The sequence below is a fragment of the Diorhabda carinulata genome, chromosome 3 (assembly GCF_026250575.1).
Source record: "Diorhabda carinulata isolate Delta chromosome 3, icDioCari1.1, whole genome shotgun sequence".
Classification (NCBI taxonomy): domain Eukaryota; kingdom Metazoa; phylum Arthropoda; class Insecta; order Coleoptera; family Chrysomelidae; genus Diorhabda; species Diorhabda carinulata.
The window spans coordinates 33409667-33432967 of NC_079462.1; the positions used below are offsets into that span (position 1 = coordinate 33409667).

The 23301-nt window shown below is 31.7% G+C and overlaps 1 protein-coding gene across 22 annotated transcripts in view; it reads left to right on the plus strand.

The window, feature by feature from the left end:
* LOC130891747 (protein lap4-like) overlaps window positions 1-23301 on the plus strand; it is a 173724-nt gene that overhangs the window by 86522 nt on the left and 63901 nt on the right. For all 22 annotated transcript variants that reach the window (XR_009058948.1, XM_057796664.1, XM_057796665.1 and 19 more), the window contains one exon: window positions 20255-20354. Coding sequence is in view for 21 of the 22 variants with exons in the window: in XM_057796664.1 (XP_057652647.1) it covers window positions 20255-20354 (100 nt within the window). In the remaining variant the exon portion in view is untranslated. The remainder of the gene's footprint in view (window positions 1-20254; window positions 20355-23301) is intronic.

Consider the following 23301-nt stretch of genomic DNA (forward strand, 5'->3'; position numbering starts at 1 on the left):
TGTTGGTTTGTGTGAGTGAATCCGTAATCTCGCGACAGTATTTTGATTAAAAATTTGAGGTACTTAAATACCTCTAATCGTTTTCAAACTTGACATATAGTTAAAATGAACGTATTTTTTGTTCCTAATCTCCAATTTTGATCACAAAATGCTCACTTCTGAGTAGATATGAATTTTTTGCGCAAAGTTTTGACGCTTAATAATAAATTTTTTATATTTTACTTAATTAACACGAATTTAATGTATTTATCTATTGAAAATTCGCATACTACAAAACCTCCTAATTCAAGTGCAATGTTTCTAAAAAAATTTATCGTTTAGAAGTTTTTTCCATTCTCAAATTATGAATTATTTTCTGCCGAGTGGAGATGTCTGTGAATATTGATTCTGAACTTCTGTAGATTGTACTGCTTGACAAAGACGTATCTTTGGGTTTCCACAGACTCGCATTTTTACAAAGAAAGGAATCTTCGCTGCATTAAATTTCTTCAGATTGCATCCACCCACTCCAGAATGTTTTCAAGATCTATATTGATGGTGTTGCTGCCTACAGATTTGGTTTTTATTGGGACGGCTGATTTGAACGACGACACCAGTGTTAACCACCTTCAGAGATTGAAACTGAAGTATGCTACAGGACTCATTCAGAGTTATAATCAGCCGAAATATTTATAAATTTGAACTTTCGATTTCAGTTATGTTCACGGAGAGCTAATTCTAGGGAACACCAGCGTTGATCTCGAACCTCTTTGAGGTATTTCCATCGATAGTTTTAATGAAATTCGTAACATTTCAATTTTCAAAGACTTCGTGAACAACATAATTAACACTTCAAATAACTTAACCACGTCCATGGAGACCTAATTAAAATAGGAAATAAAATTTGATACAACTAATAATTTTTGACAATCTATACCTATTCTTCGATACATTTATGGGTGATTCCGTTCTAACTGTGATATTCAATGTCCTGTATTGTTTTTTTGTACTAGTCATTAATTAATAATCAATTAATAAAAATTTTGTGTTAATTGAATAATTCTTAAGATATTTAAACATTATTTTTATACAATATAACTTGCCACTTAAAGAAAACTTATACTACATCACTTGAATGTCAGTACCGTGTCATGTCCATTCCTAGAATTTACCGATAAATTATTAATTTTTTTTGTCGTAACAAATGATTTAAACTAATTACCTTATAAATTCTAATGTTTATGATCAAACTGAGGAAAATTGATGCACTTGTTGTTTAATATCTTAAGTTACCATGTCAGTACCGTGTCATGTCCATTCCTAGAATTTACCGATAAATTATTAATTTTTTTTGTCGTAACAAATGATTTAAACTAATTACCTTATAAATTCTAATGTTTATGATCAAACTGAGGAAAATTGATGCACTTGTTGTTTAATATCTTAAGTTACCATGTCAGTACCGTGGATAAATGAGTCAGTACCGTGGAACTCAAAATCCGACATTTGTGTCTTGCTCGTGATACTTTGAAGTTGTAGTAAATTCCTCTTAGAGTTTTATTTTTACAGTAAAATAGATGAATAATATGCATAAAAAAGTTAGAAAAGTTAAATTTTAAAATCTTGAAATTTTGAATACAAAAAATCACAGTTAGAACGGAATCACCCTTATATCTGTAGATTAACTCAGTAAGCAGAATCTGATATCCTATTTCCGTCCGAGATTTGTCGCCACTAAAAAGTAGGTAGATTAAACAATATAATGCATTTTATTGGTTATAACCACGAAGCTAATCATTTTTCTCACAAATATCTCGAATAATGTAGCTTCTTCCCCTACTGACATCAGTTTTTTCTATAATAATATTTGGTATGGGTCTACCTTTCGTTTTTAATTGTATCTTTTCTTCTTCTTTATAAAAACAACTTTCATAATTTCCAGAATCACATCCACTCTATTATAGTATATTTTTATTGAGTTTAAATCATTTTAAGCAACTAGACACTTCCAAAAGATCTCAAAAAAACACTATTTACAAGTACAGTTAAATCACTGACTGACTATAACGTTGGTTATGGAAAGAGTGCACATAACACGCAATTGACTTGACTGGACGTTGGTGTTTCGTTTGCAATTAATTATCATGGTATTACAATTCGATTGCGAAGTATTGAGATTATTATTTGGATTATGCATCATCTTTTTATTTATTAATTTATTTGGGAGCTTTGCAGCACTAGCCGCCCCTGTCTCAGCTCTTGTTATGATGTATCTTCCTGACAGTTTGTCTTTGGAGAAATTCCAATATTTTGTTTCATATTGAAACAAAATGCTGAGTTCGTTCGTGATGTTTTGAATTGTATTAATCCACTAATAAGATGTCAAATTGAATTCGTGCTCAAATAAAATTCAAAAATTCAAATAGTTTGTTGACCTATTTACATCTTATATTTTATATAATAAAGGAAATAATTATAAAAGATGCTGAGGAAATGATGAATTGCAGGATATGAAGAAGAAACACAACCATAAAAAAATCGATTCATTATTACATCCTCTCATCTTGTATATTATAATATTACAAAAACACATTAATCTATGATTGATAGTTTCGTTAAATCTATTAGGTTTGCAAAAATAATATTATTACATAATAATTTAAAGTTTTTATATTTTGTTCATCTACCCCAGTGGTTTCCAATTAAGTCCTATCGATTAAATTGTCCAATTATTTCATTACGTCTTGACGTGTCGTTAAAGCTTAATTGACTTGTATCCTTTTTTTGATATTGAATCTCATAACGACTGATTAAAACTTGAATTCAATTATCAATTTACAGTTATAAGATCACTCTCATGAAATTCCTGTCCACGTTCTTACTTTTAAATTAGTTCAACGAATCAATACTAATTGTAAGTTGTATCTTTATCTAGATGCTATTACTTTTCATTACGAAATTCGTGATTAAAAATAGAAAACGATAATCGAATATTTTAATTCAATGTTTCTGCATTTAAGTCCACTGCATTCAAATCACTTACAAAGGCGAAGTCAACCAAAAATAACGACTTCAACATAATCTCCTTTTAGCTCCATACACTGACATACACACTCCTCAAAATAGCCTTTAACTGCCGATAACAGCACTTCACGTGCATCTAATCTTCAAAAACACTTCCCCATAATTGCAGTTTGATGCTGCAACTATTTTAGTGTGAGTTGGTTTTTGAATATTCATATGTTTTCCATTCATAATTGAATAAGTTTAAAGTCTCTTATCTTTTATTCTAGAAGGCATATGAGTCTCTTGATTTTTTCCTACATCGATCTAAACATCAAAAACATTTTCCCATAATTGCAGCTTCATACTATAACTATTTTAGTGTGAGTGGATTTTTGAATATTCATATGTTTTCCATTCATAATTGAATAAGTTTAAAGTCTCTTATCTTTTATTCTAGAAGGCATATGAGCCTCTTGATTTTTTCCTACATCGATCTAAACATCAAAAACATTTTCCCATAATTGCAGCTTCATACTATAACTATTTTAGTGTGAGTGGATTTTTGAATATTCATATGTTTTCCATTCATAATTGAATAAGTTTAAAGTCTCTTATCTTCTATTCTAGGCGACATATGAGCCTCTTGATTTTTTTCTACATTCATTCAACCATCAAAAACACTTCCCCATAATTGCAGTTTGATGCTGCAACTATTTTAGTGTGAGTTGGTTTTTGAATATTCATATGTTTTCCATTCATAATTGAATAAGTTTAAAGTCTCTTATCTTTTATTCTAGAAGGCATATGAGCCTCTTGATTTTTTCCTACATCGATCTAAACATCAAAAACATTTTCCCATAATTGCAGCTTCATACTATAACTATTTTAGTGTGAGTGGATTTTTGAATATTCATATGTTTTCCATTCATAATTGAATAAGTTTAAAGTCTCTTATCTTCTATTCTAGGCGACATATGAGCCTCTTGATTTTTTTCTACATTCATTCAACCATCAAAAACACTTCCCCATAATTGCAGCTTCATACTGCAACTATTTTAGTGTGAGTGGGTTTTGAATATTCATATGTTTTCCATTCATAATTGAATAAGTTTAAAGTCTCTTATCTTTTATTCTAGAAGGCATATGAGCCTCTTGATTTTTTCCTACATCGATCTAAACATCAAAAACATTTTCCCATAATTGCAGCTTCATACTATAACTATTTTAGTGTGAGTGGATTTTTGAATATTCATATGTTTTCCATTCATAATTGAATAAGTTTAAAGTCTCTTATCTTCTATTCTAGGCGACATATGAGCCTCTTGATTTTTTTCTACATTCATTCAACCATCAAAAACACTTCCCCATAATTGCAGCTTCATACTGCAACTATTTTAGTGTGAGTGGGTTTTGAATATTCATATGTTTTCCATTCATAATTGAATAAGTTTAAAGTCTCTTATCTTTTATTCTAGAAGGCATATGAGTCTCTTGATTTTTTCCTACATCGATCTAAACATCAAAAACATTTTCCCATAATTGCAGCTTCATACTATAACTATTTTAGTGTGAGTGGATTTTTGAATATTCATATGTTTTCCATTCATAATTGAATAAGTTTAAAGTCTCTTATCTTCTATTCTAGGCGACATATGAGCCTCTTGATTTTTTTCTACATTCATTCAACCATCAAAAACACTTCCCCATAATTGCAGCTTCATACTGCAACTATTTTAGTGTGAGTGGGTTTTGAATATTCATATGTTTTCCATTCCTAATTGAATAAGTTTAAAGCCTCTTATCTCCTATTTTAGGTGGCCTATCGGCGTCTGGATTGTTTTCTACATTCATTTATTCATCAAAAACACTTCCCCATAATTGCAGTTTGATGCTGCAACTATTTTAGTGTGAGTGGGTAATTTTTTTAAACTGTGCAACTATACGGTTTTCGAAAGCTACTTGGTTCATTTTCATTTATTACTAATCATATTTCTATTTTATCAGTTATCTTCATCGCATTATCATCGTAATTAATCTCCGAATCAAATTCCATAATAGAAAATTAGTTTATCGATCCTAAACCCTACTATGTATATAGCCTAAAAACGTCATTTACTTTGTCTTTTCATTTGTTGAAATTGATCTGCTTCAATAATTAGAAATTTTACAAAAAAACTTTTTGACCCGATCATCAGATAATCATATTTATCTCTGCTCCACATTATAATCATCACAATAATCTAGTGCATCGACAAAATGCCAATTTGAATGTATCTTTCAATCCTGACCAATTTAATATGATCGATCGGTCGGTCCGATATACCATATTTGTTGCCTTCTTTTGATCTTTTGTTTATGGTGGATTATTTCAACCTTTCTAACACAGTGGCGTACTGAAAAAGAAATTATTTTGCCATCATCTGAATATATACAAAATTCCAACAGAATACAAACTTCCAGTGCCCATCCAGTTGTCAGATTGCCCTGTAGAATAATCCGTCATCGCTAATATATCACTTTCTATTCAATGAAGGGGTGAAAATGTATATATATTTTAATTAATAGAGTACCAATTAACCCCAAATCCACCAGTAGGTTAAAACTCTTTTTTCCGCATGTAACTGTCGAAATTTAAACCTCATGTCTCTTTTAAAAAATGTATTTAATAATTCACACTATAAAAAATGATCCGAACTTAGGCTAAAGGCTAAAGATTCAGGATATGACTTAAGCTGAACTATGAATCCATCGGAATTCGACAGCGTTGCCAACCTTTCTAATGATCTGGCGATTTTTTCCAAGCGTTCTTTTCACCGTTACAAAAATTTTCTAAGCTACTTATTATTAGAACCCTCACTACTTACTATACCATATCTAATACAGTATGTATGAATCTGAAATGATCCAAAAATTTCTAGTTATTCGTGATAGATAAAAAAGCAGAGTGAGAGTTTTTGATTGTATTATCTGTAATTGTATTGTACTGATTCCTTTTAGTAAACGTAGTAAAATTCAGAATTTCATCTGGAACACATTATTCAATAGCACATACGCTATATATTGGAGATACTTTCATTTGCTATACTGACGATGCTGTCCTTATTGACGATACCGAAGATAAACTTCAAAAACTATTACATACCGTTAACACTAAAGTAAAACAATTAAACATGCTCATCAATACCGAGAAGACCAAATGCCTAGTGACGTTCAAAGAACCGATACGATTTAAGTTGGAAGTCGGATCAAAAATTATCCAACAAATGAATTATTTTGAATACCTGGAAGCTAAAATTACCTAAGTAAGAGAACAAGCAATGAAAAAGGACGAATTTCCGGATGCTTGAAAGATATAGTTTGGAAGAAGAAATACCGAAAGTAAAATCGAGATATATAAAACGACTGTAAGACCTACCAGTAGATACTCAGCAGAAACAATACCAGATACGAATAGGATAACTACAGACGATGAGAATAGTTGAAACGAAAATACTAAGTATGCTCTACACGAAAGAATACGGTATAAAGATATTAAACAGCATAGTGGAATGCAGAATACAGGAAGACTAAAACTCTGGATCAAACTGGAACGTAAAACTGAACAACTCAGAAGGAAGAAGACCACCTAAACGATGGCTAGAATGCTGAACTTCTTCTTGCGGGAAGAGTTGCTATCAATGAACATTCTTTTTTCTACTATGGTCATCCATATTAGAAAGAAGATGAAGAAAACCTTCAGATTAGTTGAAACATGCCACCGTGAAGCCCGTTGTTCAATCAAAAACATCTCCTTTGGGAGATGTTTTACAAAGTTTCTATTAAACTGTGACCAAGTATGAAGCAAAGTCTTATCTCGTATGTATGAAGCAACGTATCAAGAAATAATTCCCATGACAAAATGCTATTGCGAATTGAGAAAAAAGATTAGTCTAAATTTTGTAAATTATCTTCATAATTAATATTCAAGTATTTTCTTTGTAGTTCAAACTTGATGGATAAATTTTTCAGTTTCTCATTTCTTAGACCCTTTTGTATGTTTTTGTTGCTAAATTGTCTTGATTTAAGTATCTTCTGAATGAAAATAAGTATTTAAAATAGGTAAAAATAGACTTTTCGAACAATTTGGATCTTTATTAAAATATATAATTACTTACGTCTTTTTACAAAATATGTTGTAACAATATATGGAGGAGAAAAACAATTATCACTCAAAATCGTACTACAAATCCATCTATCACCTCTCCAAATAGCGTTGTTCCAGTGTTGCCATAACTAACGTTATCATATCACTTAATTTCCACATCTAGTTTATACTAAAGCTTTGATACTTCTTGAAAATCTAGGTTTAAAAAAATTCTGAAGAACAAATCAATCAAATATAGCATGTTATATGAATTCGTCCGTTGACGTAGATCGTGAAGCCTGTTGTATTAATTTAATAGAATCTAAAGTTTGGCGGAAGAAAATTTATTGTTATTGGTTTTATAACTTATTCACGGTGTGTTGTCGCCGTTTTTATAGAATCAATTTCTGGGGTGGCCTTTTTGTTTCTTCACATTCTAGAATCACACACACGCGCTTGTCAGCGAATAGTCAGTGAACAATCTGATGTTATGCCGAACACATCGAGATATACAAGTAAACCAAACGGTAAATTTAAATAAACTATATAAGTGTTTGTAGTAAGTTAGTGCATAGTTTAGTGAATAGCAGACAGACAAGTTGTGACAATAAGAAGACTTCATAGCAAGCACACAAAACTTGATGGTTATTTGATGTCGTTCTGTTTTATGGATCCTTTATATTTTTTGTGTGCCAATGACCAGCGCTGTCAAGGCATGTTAAATTGAATTGAAATGTTTGTGATTATGTCCTGTCCTGTCCTCGTCGATCAATCTCACGTAGATTATTCTTCTTCCAGTCCTTCGGTTGCACATTTTCTTCTGGTTGTTTATATTTTAGTTGTCAATTTGACCCTTTTTTACAGCAATTAGTGTAGCACGAAATTGATTATTTTTAATAATTTATGCTCATTTTCTGTGTGACTTTTCAATTCTATTTTATTACCCATAATAACATCATTCAAAAAGCACGTCTACGTTTCTGTATGAGATAGTAATCATAATGATCTCATTATACCATTGCAAAGAATATCTCATTAACTATGCTTTTCCTTCTTTCTATTCTTGAATGGTTTTTTTTTAAATAGAGGTAGAAATAACTGTTCGTTGCGACTGGTATGATTTATTATCTTTTAATAGACAGAATGTCGTTTAATGGTATAAAATAATTTCAAAAAACGCCCACCGTTTCCTTGCTCTGATAGTTTCTGTTCTAAAAAAATATTTGATAGAAAAAAATCAAATTAATTTTTGGAATTACGGTTATTATTCATTTCAATGTTTAATAATTTTCGTGTCAATTATATCCGGGAAGCAGATCATTAAAACAAAACCTGTGAACGTAGTGAATTGAATTGAATATTTAAGTATTTATGTTTCGCTGTAAACTTACTACTGGAACATAAAGTTTCAAATCAGAATTTGGGTCAAATTTATACCCACATTTATTTATAAAAAACTTCTACTATTCACAATTATTTTATTTCTTTCCAAATTTTGGGCGCCGTAGTCAAATCCGAGTTATTGTTTGAATTTTTCGTTGTTGTTCTCGCCGAAACTCTCTTCAACTGTTACTGAAAACAACCAAAACCTTCTGGAATCTCCAAAGGGCTTTGAAGAAGTTTTTGCTAGATAAGTGCATTAGAAAAATCATACTGCGACTTGATGATGTGTGCTGTGTTGAAATTTATGAATCCTGGAGAATCTAATCGAGATAATCAGATATCTTGATCGAATTATTGCATTATCCTCGATCTGTGGCTAGTGTGCAAAGCTCAATTAAATCTTAACGTTCTAAGTGGGGCGAAATCGAAACCAATAAGTCACTTCTTACAAGTGAAACTAATAAAAACGTGGTGATAAGACCTAACATAAAAAAACAAAATTTCGAAACCAACATTTCAACACTTTTCTGGTTAATAAAAAAAATAAAATTATATTTTTAATGGTAGTATTAATTCTGTTGACGAGAAAAAAAATTTATAGATTGATTAAATTCTTGTGAAATTCACGCTACACGTTACAAAGAAAGCAAGAAGAAAGAGAATCCTAACCTAACCTGAAAAATTATTAATGATTTGTAGAAATTTTTTACGTTATAATATTGAATTGTTTTCGTTTTTGAATGTCCTTGCCTAAAAAAATACTACAGACTGCGCAAAAAAATTTAAGTACAGTTTTCGCAGACAAATTTATGGTTTTTGGATTTTGTAGTGGCCAGAAAAGTGTTTTCGAAGGCAAATTTAAGGTTTTTGGATTTTGTAGTGGCCAAAAAAGTGTTTTCGGAGGCAAATTTATGGTTTTTAGATTTTGTAGTGGCCAGAAAAGTGTTTTCGAAGGCAAATTTAAGGTTTTTGGATTTTGTAGTGGCCAAAAAAGTGTTTTCGGAGACAAATTTATGGTTTTTGGATTTTGTAGTGGCCAAAAAAGTGTTTTCGGAGGCAAATTTATGGTTTTTGGATTTTGTAGTGGTCAAAAAAGAGTTTTCGGAGGCAAATTTATGGTTTTTGGATTTTGTAGTGGCCAAAAAAGTGTTTTCGGAGGCAAATTTATGGTTTTTGGATTTTGTAGTGGCCAAAAAAGTGTTGAAATTTAGATTTTCATACTTAGGTCTCAGTTTAAATTCGTAATAAAAGAGGTAAAATGAAAAAAATGGTTGAAAACATCGAATTATTTTTATTTATTTCTTTTCTTGGCGATATCATCCTTGATTTATTATTAAAAATTTAGACTATCTTTTTACAAAAATAATAATCATTTATTTACACGTACAAATAATCATCAATTTCTATTGGATACATTCGTGACATTTCTTCAATAAATGCTTCAATTCTATTTGAATATGAATAATGTCTTTTAAATAGAAATTCCAAAATATACTGACGGTAATGAGATCTATCTTCCATAACAAGATTTGTTATCACGAATATCTCGCCAATATTTTGAGTATGACCTAACCTAACCTAACCTAACCTATCTAAATTTTCAACCTCGAAAAAGTATATGAAGGAATAATTTCGCACCCTATATATCTTTATATTAAATTAAGCAGCATAATTTCAAGGAAATCGGGCGTATACAACCTAAACTAAATAATTACCAAAACTTTTTACGATGAATCTTTGCAGTCGTCCTTTTGCTCCCCTGGCCTTGATTACAATGTAATTCACATCCTTATGAATTATACTTTGTCTCAGGATTACTTACTGCCAAGTACTTAACTATGATTATTCTTCCAAGAAATTACACATTTATAAACAAAATTACAATTGTTCATCCTTTTTAATCAGAAAAAACCTAAAATCAAGATGTTAAGGGCCTCAGAAATAATGAAACTTAAGAAATTTAACTTTTTTCACTCCGTATAGGTTTAAACTAAGGGATGAAATATTTTGGTGAATTTTCCATTTTTTTACTGGTAAACCTTAACACCTAATTGTTTATATAAAAAAACGTATTTTATTGGTTTCACAATTATGTTAACATACTTGAAAGAATGTTAACCTATTCCCTTTAATCGTTACCTAACGTATTTAAACTTTACATAGGCTAATAAATTCTGCTGTTTAGAAAGTGAAAGTGAATAATGTCGAGAATAAAATATCAACTAGTTTTATGTTCGTTATCAACAACAGGTTTCGATGTTCTTGTATTTAAACGAGTGAAATGAAGGTAAAGACATTTGAGGATCTGAAATAGTCTTATAAATAGAAATCAGAGTTGAGACAAAAAACATATTACATAACTGCTAAGTCACTAATCATGTCGCAGGTTTATAGAACTCTGATTTAGATTATAGGAAACGTATTTTGCATTCAGGTTTAACAAAGTCGAAAGAAGAAATTCCAAAAAACTGTATCCCTGGCACTGGCAAAAAAACATTGAATTTTATAGAACAATATTGAAGCTAATGGTATTAGCTTCAAAATGATTTTTGAACATTTTAATGTTTGTTGCTCTCAAAATCCAATAATTTATGTTATGATCGATAACCACCCTTTCAATGCTTATTTACAATAGTACTAATTAGGAGTAACTAACCCTTATAAAAGGTTTTCTACTTGACCTATCACTATCTCGGCCCTGCAGAGGAGCAACTTCTATATCAGGGCCAACTCCAACAAACCTTCCTCATATAAAAAAATTTCCTTTTCCAACGAATCTCTGTCTCTTTCTCACCTATCACTATTAGTCACATCTCCGTTAACAAAAAACAAGAATTCTTCCTGAAGATGGACGCAACAAGTGATAAAGCTTATCAAGCGGTCATCCTATTGCGATAAATCCAGAATCAGCGAGAAGTGACCGATGCACTGAACATTAGTCACTATGCTGTTTCCAGAGTTTACCAAAATACTGGAAACTTTAATCGAAGAGGCGTTTCCGGAAGAAAAAGATTCAAAATCGGGTCTTCACTGGTCCAACAAGAGCCCGTAGAAACGCGAGGAGTGGTTGAACAGTCTTAAGATAGCTAACATTGAGTCAAAAAGGCCAGCTACTGGTACCAACCGAACCCCAGCTCACCGAGCAGATCGACTACGATTTACCATAGAACAAGTCAATTGGATTGATGAACATTGGGGTTTCGTTCTCTTCTCAGACGAAAGCAGTGTGTCCCTGATAGAAGAGGACGAGTCTGGAAAAAAGAAAGATAAAGACCTGGAAAAAGTAAACTTGATTTTTGAGGAGAGTTTGAGGTAGGCATTTTAAAGGAAGGAAACACCGAGTGAAACTGGCGGGGGTGATAACGGCGAACCATAGAAAAAATTTTGCCTATCCACATACTGCACGTTCTGTACGATGGTATTTAGAGGATGTCAAAATTGTCGCTATGGGTTGGCCAGTGCGTAGCCCGGATTTAAATCCTATTAAGCATTTTAAGGATGAACTTAAGAAAAGAGTTCGGGCAAGAAATCCTTCACCAGCCACGAAATCGGACTACAAATTGGCACTTACTAAAGAAACTTATTCAATCCATGAAAAAGCGATTTTATTAAGACCAGGGGAGGGAACAATACAAACACCTAATAAATAATAAATATATCAGTCAGTACTTGCAAGTTTTAACTTCATATTAAATAAAGAAATAGCGGAAACTATTATTTTTGTTTTGTTAGATACCGTTTCGACTTTAATTTAATGAATGGATTATAGGGTTGGCAAACACTTTTGACCGGTTGTGTATGTGTTTGGGATGATTGTCCCTTCATTCCAATCCAATTAGGTAGGTTCAGGTTCAGGTTCACTGATCCTCTATTGAAGCAAAGTTCATACCTTCTTTACCCTTTAGTCGACCGCCGTAGGATGAAAAGTCGTGTCGGTTTTTTATTCAGTAAAAGTCAACTCGAATAACAACAATCTAATAGTTCGACATTATGAAATTTCACTAGAATTATATACATAAAGAGCTTCATTTAGAAAAAAAAAAGTGAAGTAATCATTCTAAAAACACGGAATTCTTGTCATTCCATGGTAGTTATTGTAACTGTATAAACAGGATTGAAACTAAACTGTAAATTTTATATCAAAAACTCTATTAATAACGAAGAAATTGTTACTTAATGGTATTTTATTGTATGCCAACAAACTAAAATTATTGCGTAAAAATTACTTTGTATTTCAATTTATTATAACGTTGTTTTGTTAAGTATCAATCGCTTTTTTAATTCGATAATTCGAAATCAAGATCAGAATTGAAATGGCTCGAAAGGCATTTGTCAAGTACTGCTCCACGTCAGAACAGTATTCAGGGAATGTTATGTGTGGTCAGTACTGATGTACGGAGTGGAAACTTGAACCTTGAAAGGTCAAATGATAAAAAAACTTGAGGCATTTGAGATGTGGCTCTATAGACACATTTTTCCATTCGTTTTATTTATCTATTTCATTTTCTAATCGAGTACGTTCTTTTTTCTCGGAATTATGAACATTGCCTTGGTATTATCGATATTTTGATTTAGTGTTTCTTCGTCCTCTACAAGTATGATCATATAACCAGCATAGCGTTAATGTAAGTTTCTCCATTTTCCAGTTTAGACTTTATATGCTACCTTGTCTTACTCCATTGTTAGTTTCAACTATTCTTGTTGTTTCCCATTCCGTTCTAACGCAATCTGTACACACTGATCATGATTTGAATGCATTTCTCTTTGTTCTAATATCCTCCATAGGTCTCCTCTATTCATAATATCGAAAGCATTTCTCAAATCAATAAAACCAACACACTTGTGAATTTCTTTCTTGTCGTGTTGCTTTCACCGATATTTGTCTAATAATTTTCATTCTCAATAACCGAAAAAATAATTATTAGAAAAAATGGACTTTAAAAAAACCAAGTCTTAAGACTTTTGTTAAAATATTTTTATTCTATTAGGGACAAAATACACAGATTTAGCTTTCAAATTGACATCCTTCATAAGTCGTTTACATTTTAACACATCTATGCTTTTTGATTCGAAATTATAAGGGCCATTATAATCAACTATCTAGAAATGTTTTAATTCCCTTTATTCGAACAAGGTAGGTAACTCCCTACATAAAACTTTGGAGATGTTTCAGTTTGATTCTGAAACAAATCAAGTGAAATGCGTCATATATATTTATATAGACATTTATGGCTTTTCCAGTGCTTCTGTTTTATCTAATTTTTACTTCCTGAATATACTCGTGCTTGTAGGTGGGAAAATACCTAGATAAAATTATAGACAAATGAGGAACTTTCATAAAATAACTCGCACAACTTTCATCAGAATTGTGAATTTTCTCATGCAATTACCGTTTCTATATCACTATAGAATTACATTCAGTTCTTTCACACTGAACTTGACATTGTAGAATGGTTGAAATCACGTTTTTTTTTTAGTTAATAACAGTAATGTACCGACATTTTAATGTTACACAGGTCAGAAGAAGATCGGAGATCCAAATATTTCACTCGAGAAAAAGCATTTTAGTGCACGAACATAGAAAATTGTAATGCACGAAACTTGTTTATTTATTTTCAATCTACTAGAATTCTAAGCATGTAATTAAGCTTTATTTTAGAAATTCAACTTTAAATATCTCTTTATTCACGCACGGAAATTGTTTTTTATCACAATTATTTTATGATTACACAAAATATTTTATCCTTTTAGTCATTTTTTTGCCTCATTTTAACAGTCCCTCTCTCCTATTGTTCTCAACTCTCTTCTAATGTCCCCAAACAATTTTCTTTTATCTCTCCTCTTTCCCCATCTTCTTCACCTTTTAGTACTTGTTTTACCTATCTATAAATCTTCCTGAAAATCCAATAATTCTAGTGTATTGTGATGTTTTTCTAATTTATTTATACGATTTCTATTCGTGAGGTTAATTGAAAAACACTGTACCTGTCTTACGTTCTTAATTTATTTAAATGCTATACACTACACTTAACTAATTTATATTTCACTTATCACTATCACTTAAATAACTGTAGCTATTACTTCTATAACAATTCATAGCCATAACCTAGTTTAGGTTGGGAGTGAGACTGGTTTACTCGACGGCACTCTGACAGCACCACCCAGCACAGTCTTCAGAAGTATTATTCTTTCACCCTCACCATAAAACGTTTCCATTCTGAGACCTATAAAATGAGCAGACCTCTGTTCAAAAAGTATTTCTTTCAAAGTCAAAACATTACAGCACAGAGCTCATTTTCTTCAGTTATGTAGACTTTTCTGATATAAATATAATTTTTCAAATCAATTTCAGTTCTTTCTGAAGCAGCGTCTTCATACATTACCACTGGATTTTTTGTGAATGGGCAAACACTCCATTTAAAGTCCTAGTTTCGATCTATCCTTAGAGATTTCTCGCTAGGGAATTTATTGAATCAGTTTCGACAATAATTGTAGTTATCAAAACAAACAGATTATCATGAACACACTATTTACATTACCACTACACCAACACTTACACTTACACTTTGTGTTATTCTGTCAGTGTAAACAGTCTGTTCACCAACTGTTTCAGAAATTCCAACTTAATCAGATTATCCGTCCAAATGTAGATGCTGCTTACTCGTCTAAATTGACAGCAAACATTAAATGTTAAATTACCGCTGATATCAATTTTCGGAATTAGAAACGTAAAATTAGAAGAAACACAAACCAATAAAAATGTAAATGTAATTTAAACTCTGAAACGTGAGTGCTTTTTCGTGGTATTAGCTGAGAGAACCTGAGTAATATGTCCTCAAAAGAACATAAAAGTATGTCAGATATTCCATAGTCGTAAAGTGTTTACTATTCTATTTATCATCACATATTATACCCGATAAAAAAACTAGTTTATCTAAGAGATTAAATGAGTTTAAAGTACCTGGTTCAACAAAGAAAACAGCGATGTTTACACCCTTTTTATATTACCATATGTCAAGCTTCTTAGACCTTTAAATCTCGACATTATCTCATCATTGTTGGAAAATTTTTGACCAACAAGCCATTTTTTTGGATCTGGGAACAAAAAATAATCCGAGAGGACTAAATCTGCCGAATAGAGTGCTTGAGGTAGCAATTCAAACTATAATTCATTAATTTTGGTAATTGCAATAACGAATGTGTGAAATGATGCATTGCATTGAAGAAAGAAGACTTTCTTCTTAACCAAATGCAGCCGCTTTTGGTTGATACCTCTATGTGCCAAGGTTAAATCTTGTCTTGAGAGTGCTCTATGCAGTATAAGAAGTTTTTATTGCTACGTTTGTTTGTTTAAGTGGACTGTAGATGAAACTGCTTCTTTGAAGTTAATTTTTAATCCCAACAATAATAACAATAGGGGTACATATTCATTCTCTGCGTATTTTCTGTTATTTTTATTTGTGTTGGTAATGATTGTCGACCTGACTCTTCTCTCAACTCAAAATTCATCTGCACTTAATAACAGTAACGTTTCAAGTTTTTTTAATAGTTATAATGTCGGTGATAGTATTAACCAATTTTTCAACTAAAAGCGACAAGAAACTATTTCATAATAATCCGAAAGTTTACCACATTTCATTACGAAGAATTTTTTTCAATTTTCGTTTATATCAACATAATATTCTTTACCATATCATCAAGTCGAGGAATTCAGTTTTTTTCTTTCCTTGCATATACAAATATAAACTCCAACAATAGCAACAATGAATGTAACAATCACTTTGTGGGAATTTCGAAAATAAAATGATTAGTTTCAATATGTTACAGGTTTTTTCCTCAGACTATTGGTTATCGTTCCGCTTGTTACTTTTACAAATAAGCTTTTAGGTATCGAACAGTTTTTCAACTAATTAGATTTCAATATACCACAATTATCAGTTTTTCAATCGCGCCTTTAATTTAACATCAAATTATATTAAAAAAATCTTTTCACAATCAAGACAAATGACCACTTGACCCCTCTTGACTCTTGAATTTGTAAAAGATCAATCTTATATCCTATGAATCTGTTGGAGACAAAATTGAAGAAACAACAATATCTAACACGAATATACGCTAAGAAGAAACAAGAGGAGTTTGTTAAGTTGCCATTTTATGGAAAAAAAAGTTGCTACAAAAAAGTATATAATTGGACTTGGAAGTAAATAGACAATAGATTGATCGAAGTGAATTTCTTGAGCAAGTTGTAGCTACCTAGTACTGATTTTTGTTCAAGCATCCTATCGAAAATTTTTTGATCACAACACCTTATGGACAATCGTAAGCTTATAAGGATAGAATTCACATGTCGAGAGGCGCTTCAGCGAATCTCAAGGACGGAACACACTGCCTAGTGGAGCTGTGAAGACTTCAACGGCTCTGACACTATCGAAATTTTATTCAGGACGATCAATCGATTAATTCTTTGTAACTAATCGAGTTTGCCCTACAAATTTGGATTTGGAATATTCTTAAACAACAATCAAGCTATCATAGAAATTGGTGTCGCTCAATGGTCACTGTAACATTCGTTGCGTTCTTTTCCACACCGTATGAAAATTCAATGCCTTCAAGAGATGATATCAAAATGTTTAGTTTAACTTGAAACAACCTAATTAAAAGCTACTCTCAATGAAATTGAAGAGGTTAATAAATTAATATAATTATGGTCAACTTCATCGAGTCCATCCACGTCTTGATGATCATAATATATTAATGATAGAGGAAATTTACGTATGAACTTGTGACAATCTATCATTTTGACTTGGCAAGAATAAAATTAGACGATTAAAATTAAACCTATAATTCTTCTTCATCTTACGTTAGGACTTAGTCCTGTGTTTGCATCATTAGCTGCAGCTGGGATGATGGAGACCAGCTTTCCTACCATCTAGTAGGTGGTCGGGATGTATTCGGTTTTTCTTCTTTTGAAATATTTACCAACCTGTCAACTGACATTTTGTCCACGTGGTGTCTCCATTCCTTTCGCCGATTTCTCGGCCATCTCACTACATCCTAGATGTCTCCCTTATTTCAACATTTCTCTTTTGGTCGAATAATGTGTTTTCCTTCATTGATCTCAGCGTTCGAGTTTCAGTTGGTCTTAAAAGCCGCTTAGTTATGGTGTTCTCTGTTCTGGTCTCACACAGGTCTTGTACATTCTGACTTTGATCTTGGTTGCTCCAGATACCCTGATATTAATGAGGCCTTTGTTGTTTGAGCTTTCACTTCTTTAAATTTCTATAACTTGATATGCTCGCTCCTAGATTTTTGAATCACTTGTTCTCTGCATACTCTAAAAGATTTGGTCTTCTTGTAAGAAGTTTGTAAGTTACAGGTATCATCGTCTTCTAAGATGATCACTGCGTCTTCAGCATAACATACCATTTTTATTTCTTTGTTTCCCATTCGGTATCTTCTTCCAGCTTGCTTTACTTCGTTTACAATCTCATCCATTATGATGCTTAACAAGATCGGGCTTAGGCTGTCTCCTTATCTGATACCTGCCGTCACAGGTATTCTCCTGCGCAGTTTTGACATATATGTAATTATTGGTGTTCAGGTCTTCGATTACTTTTATTATGTTGGGGTGAATCTTTCTTCTCTTGAGTAAAGTTGTTATTCCCCTCAATCGTACCCTATCAAATGCTTGGGTGAGATCGATGAAACACATATAGGCTATTATATCGAGCTCTATAGCATTTTTCGTAATTTGGTCGATCACAAAAACAGTATCTATAGCAGACCTGTTCATTCTGAATCCCAGAGATACCAGATGACTTCTTCCGCTACAAATTTAGTGAAAAGTTTTTGTACTGTACTCATCAAGCTAACCTCGATAATTTTGTGAATCGTTCTTTTCACTTTTTTTTCTTACATACATTAAAAGAATGTAATTTAGACATATTCTGAAAAAATGTATGTTTTCTGGTAAGGCTACATTCGCTGCTAAGACACGGAACTTGAAGATGAAATGAAACCATGATCACTTAATATGTTATAAGTATTGAGAGTAATTGCTTTTCTTTAATGAATATAATATACCTTGGTATGTGCGTAATAATTTGACTATGAGGTTGAGGGCCTAATTTCATATCTTTCCATAAAATCTGTGGGGAATAGGCGTCAATCACCGAATGAGATAGGTAGATATGCAAGTAAAGATAACGTTATAAAGGTCATGTTTGAAATCTTGATTTTACGTCCAGTTTCAATGGGAAAAACCTGTAAAATATTTAGGAAATAATATTTTAGAAGAATTATGGATAGTAGTTCTCAATCATCTCATTAATGTGCGACGTGTATCCATAATTAAAAGAAAAGTTCGTTGTTGGTTGAACCAAAAACTTCCTTCACTGCTCTTCATAGGAAGAAACATCTCTTACGAGCTTTCGCCTTCGAGATCCCCAGACTTTACATCGCTGGATTTTTATTTTTTGGAATCGCGCAATCCAGAAAATCTTAGGATCCTGATTTGATGCGATGCTAATCAGAATTTGAAAAAAAATTTACAATGCATTCAAACATATAATTAGTTGAGAGAGATAGCATTTGATGACAGTTGATATATATTTTTTTTTTTAATAAATCTATAATTTCGAACGCGAGAATTGATCTCATTTGTATACGTTTTAAATTTCGGTTGAAATTTGAAAATGAGGCCGGTATAATTGTGTAATATTCAAGTCTAAAGTTTCTCAAAAAAAAAAACGAAATTATGAAGGTGTCGTCTGGTTGAATAAATACATTATATAGAAATGGACACACGACTTTGTACGCAATAAGATTTATTCTCTTCAACATTGCATTTGTTTCCTGTCTACAATTGCTGTCAACGCGGATATTTATTCACGTGAAATGTTGTCTAAACGAAGACTGAAAGAAATAACTGTAAAAATATTAAATATATCTTCTAGTTAATGTAAAAATTTTGACGCCCAGAATAGTTACTATTCTATAATGATCTTCAATTTCAAAGGTATCAGATCCATAATATTTGTTCTGGAAAAATGGCTAACGAATATTAGCCTTTGTGTTCAATCAAATTCAAAATTTATAGCTCAAATTTAGTGTTCATTACGCTAATAAATTATACATGGTATCCCGTATAAGAACACTGAGCAAATGCTTATAGGAGGTCCAAAATATGACAATTTGGAGCAATTTACCTCTATACCAAGTTGCATCCCTAGGATTTCAAAATAGGGCAACCCATTCACTTAAAAATACTAAATTTTGTACATTATCTGAGAACTGTTAAGAAAAAGGGTTAATTAGCGGTGATCTAATCTTAAAATTTCAGTTTTTTATCTGTCAGTTTCATTTCCATGCCGTGGATAATTTAATTCTTAAACCTTTTTTCCTCTCGTAATGTTTCTTAAAACATTGTCATTTTCAAAGAAAAATCGCGAAAGATTTCTCAATGATGTTATTTGAAAAATTACAAAAAAGTCGAAGGTTGCGAAGAAATTTGAGTTTTTTGAAATTTTGGCTCCACTCTTGCGACTTGGTGTAGAGATAAATTTCCCCTAATCTTCATACTTTAGGTTGGTTTTTACGTTTCTGTGTCGGTTCTTATGTGGGACACCCTGTATAACAACTACTTCATTTTTATAGAAATGGGACTATAAATAATTATACTTTAGACTGTGTCTCGATGTCATAAAATGCTAATAGAGTGCCACTAGCTGAATTCATTCTCACTTTTGTTCATAATCTTTTCAGGCCCTTAAAAGGAAGGACGACGAAAGTGACAGAACAAGCGGCGTCTCAACTCCGCCAGGCTCGGTCTCGGGAGGTGATCGCAGTTGCTCTTCGAGTCAAGGTGAGTACAACGGTTTCGGTCTTTTGTTTTTAAGGTTGATGGTATTTCGAGTATATATCAAAACGGTGTTGTCAGTTCTACAGTACGGGCTTTTCTTTGATCGTATTACAAGTAGGAATTGAAAATTCTGATGCTTTAGTCGCCACAGGACCTTTACGTGTCAATAAAGTAGAAAACTGCTTTCCAATCGGTGCCCTTTTAAGCTTTAGAACGCTAATATACTCCCGTCGATAGGGTTTTGAAATAATTGATGAGTTATTATAGATATTTCGAAAAACACCATGTATTACTGATATGGCTCCAAAAATTTAGTTCAATCACTTTATTTACACACATTCCATTTATTTTATGAAAGGAAACAGCAAGCTATTCTTTCAATATTGCTAGTTGTTTTTAACTATTTCAAAGTAATATTACAAATTTCGAAATTGAAAGAAGTAATTACAGTCTTATGAATAACAAACTTTTTAATGGAATTCTTAGTGATCTAGTGAAAACTTGCGGTCTGATTCCAAATCAGATCAGATCAGTTGTAATGCTTTCATCTTTATCATCTATAGGTAACTTTTCCAGAATTTCTAGACACTATCCAACGCTTTTTAACAATCGACAGCATATATATAAACGTCGTTTTTCAAATCCCTACATCTATAAACCATCACTTGTAATATTTAATCGCAAAACAAGCAGAGAATAATTTTTTGCCAAGTTTTCTACATGTACAGACCATTGAAGGTTACCGTCAATATATAGACCAAGAAACTTGATCGAAATAAGTTATCGTTGGATAGAACTAAAGTTTTCTCAGTGTTTAAAGAGAGACCGTTCGCGTCAGACCAGAATTTAATAGTAATGAGATCTTTGCCTATGGTAGAATGTAAAGCTTGTATATCTGGACCACTCCAGGCTACACTGAAGACATCTGTGTATTTACCATTAAATCGTAAGTGTGTGACATCATTAATGAATAGAAATAAAACGAACTGGACCCAAAACTGAACCCTGAGGTGCACTCCTGCTAGCTGGCAATTTATCATTAGCTCTTACCAATTGTTTGCGACATTCAAGATAAGATACAAACCATTTTAAGGGAACACCTCGGATGCCATAATATTCTAATTTGTTAATCAGAATTTTATGATCAACAAAATCGAAGGTCTTAGCGAAATGACAAAAAACTGAAGCAGATATAACAAAATACTGAAACTCTTGGATAATCGTAATAATTTGGCATCGCCGCTTAATGCACTTCTATCGTTTAAAACCAGCGAGATGTTTTCGTTGGGATTAGCGCACACAACCTACTCAGTAATATAACGACAGATCAAGCGCGAGGTGCTCGCTCATTTTAACCGTCGTCGGTTACTGTTTCATTTCGATTGCGATCTACGTTTTGTTTCGAAAATTTCTTTTGTTTACTTTAACGATGTTGTCGGTTAGTGTTTTTTCGCGCTTATCTTGAATGATAACGATGCGTTATAGTTTGTTAGAAATCGATAAGGCAGTTTATGCTGTATCGAACGGAAAACATGAGCACGTTGCCTAAAATTCGGGTAAAAACGCGCGGTAATAAGTTTATTATAAAAGCAGATACGTTACCTAAATCGAAAAATTCGGCTATTTTAACCCTTACCCGTTCTTCACAAGACACAAAATCCTCTCCTCCTATTGTTAAGAGAAATAACGCCAATAACAACAATACGATTTTGAAATATTCAGGTTAGAGGATGTTTTTTTTTATATTTATTTTTAATTTTTATGCGTTATTGTGTTGAAATTGATTTTGGATTACGTATTCGATATATATTTGTTATTGAATTTGTTCAAGGCAAACGTGTATATATGTATGAAAGTTTTGTTGTGTTAATTGAAGCTAATAAAAGGTGAAAAACACGTGAGTCACTAAATATGTACTGCTCAATTTGTCCAGATAAAGACAACTTACGCTATTGGTTACTCTTAACGAGTGTTAAACAGAATTTGATGGAATAGTTACACCAAACTTGTCGTGAATTAAATTCATATTTAATGAAAGAAAAATATTTTATCACGTTATCAAATCGGACAATGAAATCATAATAATTTCACTATATTTGGATTCATTAACAAGATTTTAATATTTGTTCTATATGATACAAATTCTTATCTTAATCTTAATTCTGAGGTGATATAATTTTTATTATTATAAACAACTTACCATGATATAAATTTTATTAATTTTCTTTAATATCTGTATAAAATGATTCTTTTGGAGACGTTTCAGAGAGAAGGAAAAAAAGTTTGTTCATCATTTAAACCTAGTGTCATCATCTCTTCATCTATCAACAAAAATACCAATTGCGATTTATATTAAGACAGCCTCTACTTCTTTTTGAGGTTATTCATTCTATTAATTACGTAAAAAACGAAAACTTATGAATTTTCCTCTCGGCTATTAACAAGTTAAAATACCAATAATAGTCCCATGATTTCGTTTTAGTTGACCTAGGCCGCCGATTATTTGATATCTTTCACTGTTTCAATGTTAAATACTAATAAGACTAGAATCTTAAACAACATTATAAACCAATGTACCCATTTGGCATTGACACACAATAATAACAATTTATTTTCATTTATCGCACTTTCGAACGTGTCAATATACATACCAAAATATTGAACAGTTGTTCGTCTCATATAGAATTTATTAAATGTATTCTATTTCAAGATTTCAAGAATTTTAAATAAAAAAAGGTAACACCATAATAATGAGAATTATTCTCTTTTATTACATCGGTTAAATAAAATAAATTGATGATTCTGTTTGATATTAAACAGAAAAATACTGGTCAAAGTACAAACATAATTACAGTTAAAGGAATTAATCTTCTATCAAAATATCAGGTAATAAGGACGCAATTACATACAACTTTATTGCGCATTCGATATAAAAATAAGGTAATTTTAT